The 14029-nt window shown below is 31.5% G+C and overlaps 1 protein-coding gene across 4 annotated transcripts in view; it reads left to right on the top strand.

Annotated features, from left to right (window-relative positions):
• Window positions 1-14029, top strand: part of Tbc1d19 (TBC1 domain family member 19) — a 129111-nt gene that overhangs the window by 53586 nt on the left and 61496 nt on the right. For all 4 annotated transcript variants that reach the window (XM_047566816.1, XM_047566815.1, XM_047566818.1 and 1 more), the window contains 3 exons: window positions 6447-6519; window positions 10210-10248; window positions 11847-11959. In XM_047566816.1, coding sequence (XP_047422772.1) covers window positions 6447-6519; window positions 10210-10248; window positions 11847-11959 — 225 coding nt within the window. The remainder of the gene's footprint in view (window positions 1-6446; window positions 6520-10209; window positions 10249-11846; window positions 11960-14029) is intronic.

The raw sequence follows: 14029 nt of genomic DNA, 5'->3' as shown, positions 1-14029 counted from the left end.
AAAGCCCTGCAATATAAAACGGACTCGATGAAATATTTCATGAAGAGGAATGAAAAATAAAAGTGAAAACCAGCATAGGGAAGAATTACACTAGAATAGTAGTCAAAGAATCAAGTGTGATTTAAACATTAGAAATAAATTGCAAGAAATAAAAATCATCTCTCAATAACATTGAATGCAAATGGTCTAAACTTTTCAATCAAAAGACATAGGTTGGCAGATTGGATTAAAAAATGAATATTATGCAGTCTGCAGGAGACTCACCTCACAAAGACATTCACAGATTGAAGGTGAAAGGATGGAAAAAGATATACTATTCACATGGAATGCAAAAACAAGCAGGAGTAGCTATTTTCATACCAGATTAAAGTGGACTACAAGCCAGAATTAATCAGAAGAGACAAGGAAGGTCACTTTATACTGCTTAAGGGAATCCTACAACAAGAAGATATAATGATTGTAACTATTTGGTGCATGTACATACATAAAACAAACCCTTCTCATTATTAAGAATCAAATAGACCACAATACAATAACACTGGTAACTTTAATACCGCTCTCGCACCACTGAATAGATCATCCAAACATAAACCAAGTAAAGATTCTGCAGAACTGAAAAATACATTTAATAATATGGACCTCACAGACATCTGTAGAATATTTCATGCATCAAATAACTGAATTCACTTTCTTCTTAGCAACCCATGGAACATTTTCTAAAATAGACCATATTTGAGGTCACAAAGAAAATCTTAGAAAATACAAAAAAATAGAGGTAATACCTTGCATTCTGTCAGATCAAATGGAATGGAATTCAAACTCATTGATGAGATTAAACAAAAGAAAACACTCAAACATCTGGAGATTAAAAAATACACATCTGAATGATGAATGGATAGTAAAAGAAATCAGGGAAGAAGTAAAACAATTCTTAGAAATAAATAAGAATAGTGATAAAACATACCAAAAGATCTGGAACAGTATGAAGGTAGGTCCAAGAGGGAAGTTCGTAGCATTGAGCTACATTAAAAGAATAGAAAGATACCAAATTAACTAACATTACATCTCAAGGTCTTAGAAAAAGAACAACAGTCAACACCAAAATCAGTAGAAGGGAATAATTAAAATCACAGCCAAAATTAATGAATTTGAGAATTAAAAAACAATACAAATGATCAACGAAACAAAAAGTTTTTCAAAAGGATAAATAAGATCCATAAACCCTTAGCCAAACTAACCAAAAGAAAAAGAGAAAACACTCAAATTAAAAAAATTAGAGATGAAAAAGGAAATATCACAGATAGTACTGAAATCCTCAGGATCATCAGAAACTCTTGAAAATTTATATTCCAATAAGATAGAAAATTTTGAAGATATCAGCAGATTCCTAGAGACATGTGTATTCCCCAAATTGAACCATGAGAATATAGAAAACTTAAACAAATCAATATCAAGTAATGAAATTGAAGCAGCTATCAAAAGCTTTCCAACAGAGAAATCCAGGACTAGACAGATTGTCAGCAAAATTCTACCAGACCTTTAAAGAAAAACTAATACCAAGCCTCCTCAAATTATTCCATGAAATAGAAAAGGAGGGAACACTGCCAAACTCATTCTACAAAGCCAGTATCACCCTGATACAAAACCAGACAAAGAAATCAAGGAAGGAAAACTTTAGAACAATATTCTTCATGAACATAGATGTAAATTTCTTAATAAAATATTGGAAAGCCATATACAAAGATACATGAAAAAGATAGTGCACCATGATCAAGCAGATCTCATCCCAGGGATGCAAGATTGGTTCAACATATGGAAATCAATAAATGTAATCCACTACATAACTAGCTTCAAGATCAAGAATCATAATTCAACAGATGCAGTAAAGCATTTGACAAAGTATAGCATCCATTCATGTTTACAGCACTAAAAATAGGGATACAAGGAACTTACCTCAACACTGTAAAGGTTATGTATGACAAACTCAAGAAAAACTGAAAGCATTTCCTCAAAAAAAGGATGCCTGCTTTCATCACTCCTATCCAACGTAGTTCTTGAAACTTAAGCCAGAGCAATTAGGCAGGAGAAGGAGAAAAGGATATGAATAGGAAAAGAAGAGCTCAAGCTATTTCTGTTTACTGACAAACATGATCATGTATTTAGAAGACCCAAAAGACTCCATCAGAGGACTTGTAGAGCTCATAAGTGAATTCAGTAAAGTAGCAGGATACAAGATCAACACTCATTAGTCAATTGCATTCCTATACACCAACAATGAATATGCTGAAAAAGAAATTAGGGAAACTGTCCCATTCATAATTGCCTCAAACACAAAAATAAAATACTTGGGAAAAAATCTAACAAAAGATGCAAAGTACCTGTACTGTGAAAACTATAGAACACTAAAAAAGAAATTGAAGAAGACCTCAACAATGGAAAGACCTCCCATGTTCTTGGATAGGCAGAATTAATATTGTCAAAATGGCCATGCCACCAAAAACACTATACAGATTCAAGGCATTTCCCACCAAAATTCCAATGATATTCTTCACAGAAATAGAAATAGAAAAATATAGTCATTTGGAGAAATAAGAAATTCAGAATAGCCAAAGTAATTCCTAGAAAAGCAAAGCAGGAGGCATCACAACACCTCAAATTATACTACAGAGCTTTAGTAGCAAAAACAGCATGGTACTGGCACCAAAACGGTTAAGAAGACCAATGGAATAGGATAGAAGACACAGACAAACTCACATGAAAACAGTTACCTGGTACTAGACAAAAGTACCAAAAATACATGTTGGAGAAAAGATAGCCTTTTAAACAAATGGTGCTAGAAAAACTGGAAATCCATATATATAAGAATGAATTTAACCCCTATGTCTCACCCTGCACAAAACTCAACCCAAACTGGGTCAAAGACCTAGGAATTATATGAAAAATCCTGCAACAGCTACAAGAAAATGTGGGCCCCATATTCCCAACATGTCTGTACAGGAACTGATTTCCTTAACAAGACTCCTGAAACACAAGAAATAAAATAAATAAGTGGGAAGACATTAAATTAAAAACCTGCAAAGCAAAGGAATCAGGACATGAACAGAGAGAGAGCCTACAGAATGGAAGAAGGTCTCTGCCACCTGCTCCTCAGATAGAGCATATACCCAGGATATACAAAGAATTCAAAACACTTAGCACCAAAGAAACAAATAACCCAATCAACGAACAGGCAAAAGAACTAAACAGACATTTCTCAAAAGAAGAAATACGAATGGTCAGCAAGTACATGAAAAATGTTCAATGTCTCTTGCAATTAGGGAAATGCAAATTAAAACTACAGTGAGATTCCATCTCACTTCTGTCGGAATGGCAATTATCAGGAGTACAAATAACGACATGTTGGTGAGGATGTGGGGGAAAATGTACACTAATACATTGTTGGTAGGACTGTAAATTAATGCCACCACTTGAAATTAGTGGATATTCCTCAGAAAACTAGGAATATAACCACCATATGACCCAGCTATCTCACTCCTTGGTATATATCCAAAAAATTTTAAATCAGCATAATACAATGATGTAGCCACATCAAATTTATAGTAGCATGATTCACAACATCCAAGCTATGGAACCAACCTAGGTGTCCCTCAGCAGATGAATGGATAAAGAAAATGTGGTATATATACACAATGGAATATTACTCAGCATAAAGAAGAATGACATTATGGCATTTTCTAGTAAAAGGATGGAACTGGATACTGTTGTGCTAAGTGAAATAAACCAGTCCCCAAAAGTCAAAGGTCAAGTGTTTTCTTTGATATGTGGAAGCTAATCCAAAATAAAGTGGGGGGATAAACAAAATAGAAGAAAGATCAATGAAGTAGATGAAGGGGATTAAAGGGAGGGGAGGAGGGATGGAATAAGGAAAGAACTGTGGAGTGAATCTGACCCATATGAATATTCTACAGTGAATCTCACCATCATGTATATACACAGGACGCTAATTTAAAAAAAAAAACTAAATAGCAGAAAGGTCAGTAGAGTAGAGTGATTGGAACAGGGAAGGAAGGAGGGGAGGGAAATGGGAAGTACTGGGGACAGAATTAGAACAAATTATGTTCCATGCCTTTTTAATTTTTGTCAGAATTAATTCTAATGTCATGTATAACTGAAAATAACTAATAAAAAATTTGGTATAAGGGTTGAAAAGCAAGCTGAGGAAATCTATTGGAAGAAGATAAAGCCACAGTGATGAAAGATAGGAGTAAAAAAATTTTTAATTGGAAGATCAAATCAAGAAGACTAAATCTGACTAGTAAGAGTATAGAAGGATAACACAGGGAATATAATCATTAACATTTCCAAGAACTGAAAGGGATCTCCAGTATGAAAAAGCCTACCTAGTACTTGATACCATGGATGAAAGAAGATCCCCACTAAAGCACTTGAAAGAGAAAAACCAAAAATTTTCCATAGATGAATAACAGGCTATATTCAAGGTGTCAGGAATCAGAGCGGCATCTGACTTCTCAACCGCACGCTGGAAGCCAGAAGATTTTGAAGTAATGCCTTTAAAAATTTGAATGACTTTAATCCTCAAATTCTATATGTAACTGCAGTCAATCAAATGTGAAGGTAGAGTAAACATTTTCAGATGTATTTGATCTACAATTTTTCTTCCATGTGGGGAACTCTTAGTAGAAGTGCTTCATATAAGGTCATGAGCAAAATAAAATATGGACACCAAGGAATATAATTCCTATCAAAGAGAAGGAGAATTTCTAGAAATGACAATGAAGAGAAGTTGCAGGATAAAGGCCACAACAGATGTAGCACAGTGATCCCAGACTAGAACAGGAAGCCACAATCCCAGGATAGATGCCTGTAAGAGAAACACAATAGAATGGGTAATCTCAGACTGAACCACTTGTGAAATTACATTGACAAGGGTCTTTTCAGAAAAGTTAAAGGCTGTTGGAAGAGGTAAATGATTAAATAATATTATAAAGTGAAAAAGCAGTTTAAATAGAAACAATATGGGGGAAATTTAATAGTAAGAAAAGGTGCATATTGTTATAAGTAAGGAAAACAATATGGCAGAACAGTGAATAATATTCACGCAGTTACACTAATTCAGACCTACAATGTGGATTTAACCAAAACTGATATATAACTTAAATTAAAATATTGGAAGGAAGGAAAAAAGAATATATATATGAACTAAAATCCTAATTTATCATAAAAAATCAGTAGATAACTGGAACTAATGAATTAAAAATAACAATTTACACTTGTCCTTGTAAATAAGGAGATAAGTACCAGACAAAAAGGTGAACATTAAACTAGTTCCATTTTTTTAAAGGGGGAAGTATGATTTTAGCAATTAGAATAACAATAAAACACTAAGGAAAATATTAATAAAAATATTTAATTACCTAGGAAATAAAAATAATGTGAATAATACAGGGTTTATATATGTTTAACAAATGCCAGACAAACATAATTACTCTCCCTAGACAGTACTAAACAAGTAGAGGAAGTTGGAGTATAAATCTAATTTGCCCTTGTGTTAGCAGAGCACTTGATAGTGTAATTTTACTTCAAAATAAATTTGTTTTGGATATTTGCAGTATTTAGTTAATTAAAAGCTGAGGACAGTACTGTGCCATGAAAAGCACACTTAAAAATTTGTATTGGTCATTTGAGACAATGATTTTAGAAGGTAAGTGCTACAAGGGCTGGGGAGATAGCTCAGCTGGTAGAGTGCTTGCCTTGCAAGTGCAAGGCCCTGAGTTCGATCCCCAATACCGCAAAAAAAAAAAAAAAAAAGGTGAGTGCTACATATGCAGTGAGTGACTGGTGTGTTTCAGGGAAGTTTTGAGTGTAGTAGGTCTTTACTCAAAAGGATTTCTTGCTGTACTGATTATTATCTGAAAAAGCAAAATCAGGAGGAGTTTTTGAAAAAGTTTTTTTAAACAAGAGCAGCACTCAGTGGTCAACAGGCATCAAAGTAAAAATGTTTTTTAGCCAGGAAAAACTAGAGGAGAGAAAAATATTACTAAAAGCTCCATATTTGGAGGAATGTTATATATTTTTATACATAAATTTGTATATACACAGTTGGAGAAATATTGTATCTTTTCCCTTTAAATATATTAATTTTTATGCCTATATCTTAACTATTAACTTAAAATACATGTTTATTTCACACAAATATTAAATGTTATATAGTAATATATGTAGTAAATGAATTATGGTTGTCCTAGTTCCTAATTTTAGGGTTGTGTGTTACTCTAGGTTTCTGATAATGTCTTTTTCTTTTTAGATATTTGAATGAAACGTAAATTCATTTCACATGATTTTTATTTAAGCTGATGTTTAGGTGAAGGTGATCTTTTAGTGTGTAGCAAAGTCTGTGTGTTAATTCCAAATATGTTATTTTTCAGAAAGAATGCTTTGCAGAACTTGGCTTAAATACAGGACAACTGGGCATAGATGATTCTACACAAGTGCCTCCTGGTTAGTATTTCTCCCACATGACATATAATTAATGATAAGTGATAAATGAGAGTGAGTTTATGGTTTATCTTGCTTTTTTCAAAGTAATGTAGTAAACTGTTTATGTCTGGAAACAAAGCATGATTTTGTCTCTCCTGGATTACAATTAATTCTTGAATAGGATCCTGTATGTTATAATTATCAGAGTTCAACTAGATTTTCTCTTTTTACTTGAAAGTCTTTAAAATAATTTTGAAAAGTTACTAGACACGTAAGTTGCTTTGTGGACAAAGTCTTCATCAGCAGCACTCGTATTTCCCTCATTGCCATCATTATCTGTTTTTGTTTTCATTTCACCAAGTTAAGTGAACACTGGCATCTTCCTCAAGTAGACTTAGGGTTTCAAAATCATGTCTTTTAAACCTTAATCATCCAAACAATTTCTCTAACTATTCTCTGTTCATGGATACAATGTACGTTTCATGAAAGACCAGAGTGGCATTTAGCTGTAATAAAAATAGACTTGACACATGGGAGGCCTATGATGTTGTGGAAATAATACTGGGCAGGGTGAGGGGACTTGCTGTCCTAGTCTTTCTTCTGTTGGTGGCTAGCTGTGTGCCTCAGACAAGTTGCTACATATCTTTGAACTTATTTCTTCCCCTATTAAATAAGCAGGTTGGCTATTGGTTATTACTATTATGATAGCACATCTATGTGTATATGTATAATATCTTATTTTAACCTCTTAGCAACTTTTAAGATATGTGTTACCATTTTTAGAAACTTCAATAATGGATAATGTGTATAGAATAGCACATATATCATCAGACAGGACAGTTCAATTAATTTGTATGTATTAAACACATCTGTTGAAACCTAAAACAGAAACTCTCCTCCCACCTTCCTTCAATCTTTATCTTTTATTTCAATGATAACTACTATTCTGATTTCTAGCAGCCATTCTTAAATTTTGCCATGCTTGGATTTCATGTGAATGAAGAACACAGTGTGTCTCTTTGATGTCTCTTTGTTCAATATTATATTTGTGGGATTAAGCCATATTATTGTATTTGTAGATCAGTTTCCTGCTTCACAGTATTTCACTGTATAATTGTATTATGTTTATTTTTCCATTCTACTGGTAATGTGTATTTGGGAAGTTTTAAGTTTGAGGCTATTGCAAATAAGGCTACTCTAAATATTCTAGCATGTGTCTTTTGGTGAACATAAACTCCTCTATTGAGTATACATCTGGAAATGTAATTTCTGGATCCTAGGGTTTGTGTGTGTTTAGCTTTCGTAGATAAATACTAGGGAGTTCTCAAAGAAGATGATAGCAGTTTACACTTCCACCAACAACGCAAGAGAGGCACAGTTTCTGTACATCCTCTTTAATGTATCCCATTAGTGTATCCCGGTCCCTTAGTGTATCACATTTTTTGTTTTAGTCATTCTGGTGATGTATGGTGGTATTCATTTCCTTGTGATAGAAGTATTGCCACCCTTTTAAAGTTGAAAAATTGGAGATGTTAAGTAACTTGCTCAAGGTCATAAAACTAGTAAGTGGGGGAGCCAGGATTCAAAACTAAGCACACTGTCTCCAAAGTATACTACACTATGCTACCTCTCTCCTGCCACCTTTGCTAGCCTTTTCTTATTTTATAAGAATAAAATATCTTATACTTTTGTCCATGACCAGTGATAGCCAGCTGTAAGAAAAGGAAAGGAAATAGTAACATGACCTGGAATTATATTTATGTTTTCACTTTTGAAATAATCTTTAAGAATTGCATAAAATTATTCTATATGTTATAGTAGCAGTGCTTAGAAAATAGATTTTCCTTCTTTGATTCACTTGTAATACAACAAATGTGTTTAGAGATCTTACAACAGGCCAGAAAATGGTAAGTAGATAGATATGAGACATAATCTACACTCCTAGGGAATATAAGGTGGTAAGTGACATAGAAGATCAGTGTGGTATTTGCTTTTGGTATGCAGAAGGGGCAACTGGAGCAGAGGATGTACTTATTAAGTCACACATTAAATTATGACATTTCATACACAATTAATTCATGAGAGAAGGTTATCTACTGTTGTGGGATCTACCAAATGCAATTATTACTTCCTCCTTTCTCAGGAGGTAGGGAAAAGGAGGAAAAAAGGAAGTTGAACAACTGATTTTTCTCTGGGGTGGGGAAAGATCAAAAAGTTTTTCCCCTCATAGTTTCATAATCTTATTATTTGTTTTGTTATAATTTTAAATAACTTTTATAGATATATAACATACATGCTTTAAAGTACACAAATCATTAAGTATATCAGTGAATTTTTACAAAGTGAAAACACTTGTGTAACCTCCAACCTGGTCAAGAAACAATGTTATCAGCATCCTAGCTACATTTCTGGACTGTACTCTCCTGTGGGTAACAACAATTCTGAATTCTAGCATCATAGATCAGTTTCATCTGTTTTTGTACTTTATAAAAATGGAATCATATAGTTTGTACTTTTTTGTCTTTTTGTTTAATGTTGTTTGTAAGATTCATAATGTTTTTTAGAATTATAAAAATAACTTTATTGTTATTATTTAAAATTATTTAAAGTTATTATTTAAATAACTTTATTGTAACCCGTTGTGTGTGTGCGTGTGTGTACATACATATATAGATATAGATATGTCTATTTATCTTGTCTATTATTGATAATCATTTGAGTTGTTTCCACTAGTCAGTTTTTATCAATAGTGCTACTATGAATATTCTTGTGCGTGTCTGTTGGTGCACATACCTGAGAGAGAATTGGTAATTACCCTACAATGTACATAAGTTCTGTATTACTAGATATTGCTAGTTTTCCAAAGTGATTTTACCAATTTATATTCTCATCAGCTTTGTATAGAAATTCAATTTGCTCCATATTTTTTGCATTGAGAATGATCAGTCTTTTCATTTTCATCATTGTTGTGATTGTGTGTTTCATAATGATTATAATTACATTTCTTTGGTGACTGTTGTGATCATTAGACTTGAAGTTATCATTTTAGTGAAATCTTTTGCTTATATAATTGTCTTTTTCTATCACAAGTTCTTTATGTATTCTGGATGTTAGTCTTTTGCTAGACATATTTATTTTAAGTATATTCTTCCATTGAGACTTATCTTTCACTCTCTTAATGGTGTTTTTTGGTGAACAGAAGATTTTTTTGTTCAATATGATCTAGTTTATAAGTCTTTTCCCATTATGATTGCTACTTTAAAAAAATAATCTTTCCAATAAAATCTTTTAAAATGGCATTTTTGTTCTGGGGTTTTACCTGTATAAGATATATTATTGTTAGATATACTTTACCAGTAGATTGGAGAAGAAGTATGACTATGTAAGGGAAGTTATTAACAAATATTGTTTTTTGGGTTGTTTTAAGAAAAATCAAAGATGAGTATACAGAAATATGAGAGGATACTCTGTTTTAACCAACGGAAAATTAACTCACTATTTTTTCTTCTGAGTAAATGTATGAACTTACTTTTAAACAACTTAGAAAAAGATTTTTTTGTGTGTATAGAATAAATATTCTTGTAATTTTCTGTAAAGCCATTCAGTTTTAAAATAATTGCAGTATCACTACCAGAAGAAATATACCTCTTATTATAAATGTGATTCATAATATTTGTGTCTAATAATTTTATTTTCTTTTAACATTATTAGAACTTTTTGAAAATGAACATGTGCGTATTGGGCAAAAAGGTAAGCTTTTAGCTATATTTATTATAATTTCTGGAAAATGTGACAGTTTAAGTAAATGTCTCCATAAAATACCCCCAGCTGAAATTTAATCTCTGAAAATCAGCTAAAAACTTAAATAGGAGTAATATGCAGATTATCTAATAGTGGTCTTTATTTATATATACGTTGAAGGAAAATGCATCATTTTAGCCTCATCAATAAATGTCAGATATAGATGCACACAGTTGACTCACTGTAAAGGAAATACAGACGCACTTTCTTCAGTGACAGTACATTAAAACACAGCAGTAGAATTTCATTTTACAGTCAGAGAGGCAGGTTTTTTTCTTTGATGCACCCACACACCTCTCATTAGTGTTAATGAGAATGTGCTCCTGTGTATTCCTGCTGACTGTCACAATGGTTAAGACTTAAAAACTGAAGCAGCTCTTTGTATCCTGGGGAATAATTTTCCCTTCTTTTGAAGATTCTTTTCCTTGTGTTTATAAATCCCATTGTGTCTTTGAACTTTGAAGTACAGATGCGTCTTTGTGTCGAAGTGTACCTTCTGTGACAATTATATTATCATCTACCAAACTCTCTAGTTCAGTTTTTCAAAATTGTATTTAAATGACTTCATTGTATGCTTTGACACTTTCATTAAACACAATTGAAAATTAAAGAATATGTTTCATCTCTTTATTTTATATGATCTCTTTATTTCTTCTGTTCACGACATTTTTGTTTACTAAAAGATTTTCATTCCTCTTTCAAGAGAAAATATAATAAAACAGTACTGTTAGACATCAACTGCTGTCTACTGTGTCTTATTTTTGTTATGTTTTATTTTGTTATGTTTATTATGTTTTATGTTGTGGTTCTTTATTTACTCAATGAAAAGCTCATATTTTCATTAAAGAAAATAAACATGAAGGTGAAAAAAGATAATAATTTGCTAAACTTGCCTGCTTGAGAATAATATGGGTCTTCTTAAAATTTCATCAGATCTTTGTTTTTACTCCTTTAAAAATTCCTCTTTCTGCGATTTTCAGATTAGCTAAAAGGTTGTCTAATAGAATGAATATTTTACTTTCTTATATATCCCTTATTTATGATACTTCATGTACCATACCACTTAGATGTATTAGAACTTCCATGATTTACTGGAATATGTGTAAAAATTTAAGGGTCTGTATAAATGAATTTATTTGATCATAGAATCTAAAAATTATATATATATATATACACATATGTGCATATATGTATAAATGTGTACATATATGTACATATATATATGCATTCACACACACACACACACACACATACCCATTAGTAGTTTCCTATCCATGGAGGTATAGTTAAAGCAATGTGATCTCAAGGTACCTACATTTAAAAGCTTTTGCCAGGCTGAGTAGGAGCTAGAAGAGCTTAAGACTTGACACTTTTGGGGGTATAAGTAGGGGGATAATGAACAAATAGGGATTAAAAGGAAAAAAAGTTAAGGTGTAATTATGTCAAATATAAAGATTGTTAGCTTCCCAAAAGATTTATAATTAAAAATTTGGTGATGTTTCTTACATTATGAATTTTCTAATGAGATTTTAATGTACCTTTGACAGTTCTAGCAGAACAAGATAGTGCTGCTGCTCAACAGTATATCAGACAAGGAAGTCCCACAGCACTAAGAGCTGAATTGTGGGCTCTCATTTTGAATATTTCCAGTCAACCTGAGGTAAGAAGAAAAAATGATGAGTCACATTTGAGCTATTAATGTTTATTTTTCAAAGATCAGTAATTCAAAATAAAAACTTTTGTTTCATGGTCTATTATTTACCTCTTCCCTTTATCTTCAAAATCACTGTAGTCTTATGTTCTAATACAAAACTTAGCATGTAACTTAAACAGTGTGCTTAACATAGAAGGTTTTGTTATAACAAAACAATAAGTAACATTTTGAGAAGTAGAACCTGATAATTTATCTAAATAAAGTTATTTGATTGAATGGAGATGTTAGAATAGGAAGAAATAAAAAAAAAAAAAAAAACGGCAACTCAGTATAAGCAAACAAATTATTTGTTCTTATAGTTACCTTTAAATATGCACTATTCTCATGGTTATAAAGTTTGACAGATATGTGGGCATATTATTTTTCCAAATCTAAGAACATTTATTTTAGGAAGTAAAATGAATATGGAGGGAATTCACCAACAGACAGGTAATTCAATTTAATAAAGAAAAATTATTTGACATTGATTCTTCCTGGAGTACTCTTGGTGGATATATCTATATCTGTATCTGCCTATCTAGCTATACTAAACATATCTATCTAGTTTACTAAACATATATCACTGAGCAAGTTATTTAAATTTCTTCAAACCTCAGCTAACCCATACTTAAGTACATATAGTAGAATTGTTGTTGTGTCTGGTATACAAAATAATGTATGTAAGTCTTTTAACACAGTGCCTGGCACATAAACGGATACCACTTATGGTATTAATCATAATAATTATATAGTATATAAAATTATGTTTAAATTAATTATAATAATGCAGATTTTAAGAAAATTAAACATTAATATCTATTATAAAAACTACTTTTACCCATTGCAAATTATGAATGCATGTGTATATTTATATATGTATATATTTTTAAATCTCCTTTTCTGAACAGTGTTATCAAAATTCATTTCTTTCCTTTTAAAAGAATAACACTTGTGATTTAAGAGCAGTTTTCAACCAAATGATATTGCTGGATATTCACTGATGCTAAATTTTGGACTACTCTGTTTTTCAGAGGTTGCTTTTCATATTTCATTGAATTTTATAAATGTGTATATATTTTATAGTATAAATTGTTAACTATGTTATCAACTATAACCATATGTTATAATTTTGACTCTCCCATTCATATTTTTCTCTCATTATACTAAAAACTATTGAGACTAAACAGCATAGAGTGGGAAGTAGGACTAGTTCAATCATGAGGTAACACATTTAGCTTGGCCAAATCTCATTTTTTAACTGTACAAATAAGGAAAGTATACTAGATATCTGTTTCTAAATTACCTTCTAGGTTTCAGATTCTTCCATTTTTTTCCTCTAGAATTAAAAATAGATCTTTGTCAATAGCACTATTATGTCCCAAGTTGCAGACATTAATTTATTCACAGCATTTGTAGTGCTTTTTCCTCCAGGAAGCCTTTAGTAATTCACATGGGTGAGTAGGGCTCCTTGTAGGAATACAGATGATTACCTTCATATCCTCTTTCTGCTCTGGGGCAGCAAATTGCCCTTTAACTGGTTTAACAGATGTTTTTAGATCTTCAAAAATTATAATTGGGTGGAAAAAATAGCATTTTTCGCTTAATTTACTATTTGTATCCATTTGTTAGGAAACTCAAAATTTTAAATCCACATAATTATTTTACTTTGAATAAACATTGAAACTATACAATTCTGTCCATGTATTCATAAAATATATTACATATTGGTTGATTCTAGTAAACAGCAGCATAACTCAAATTCTGTTAACTCTGTCTGAACTTACATCTAATCACTTGATTGCAAAGGTTTTTGTTTAACCTAAAGTTCTCTGAGATCAGGTAACTTGTCTCTCTGAATTACAGTTATACCTCTATCTCCTAACCCGGAATATTAAACATCTAATAATTTTTAAATGATATATACTAATATTTTAGATTTTACTTAAATATATCATGTGATATACAAAAATAAGGAAGCAAAATATCTACTTGTCTAATATCTACTTATGTAATTACACAATCTTTTACATATGTAAA

The sequence above is a fragment of the Sciurus carolinensis genome, chromosome 10, assembly GCF_902686445.1.
Source record: "Sciurus carolinensis chromosome 10, mSciCar1.2, whole genome shotgun sequence".
In the NCBI taxonomy this organism is placed as follows: Eukaryota; Metazoa; Chordata; class Mammalia; order Rodentia; family Sciuridae; genus Sciurus; species Sciurus carolinensis.
The sequence above is the reverse complement of the archived record's forward strand: the minus strand, read 5'-3'. Positions and strand labels throughout refer to the sequence as shown.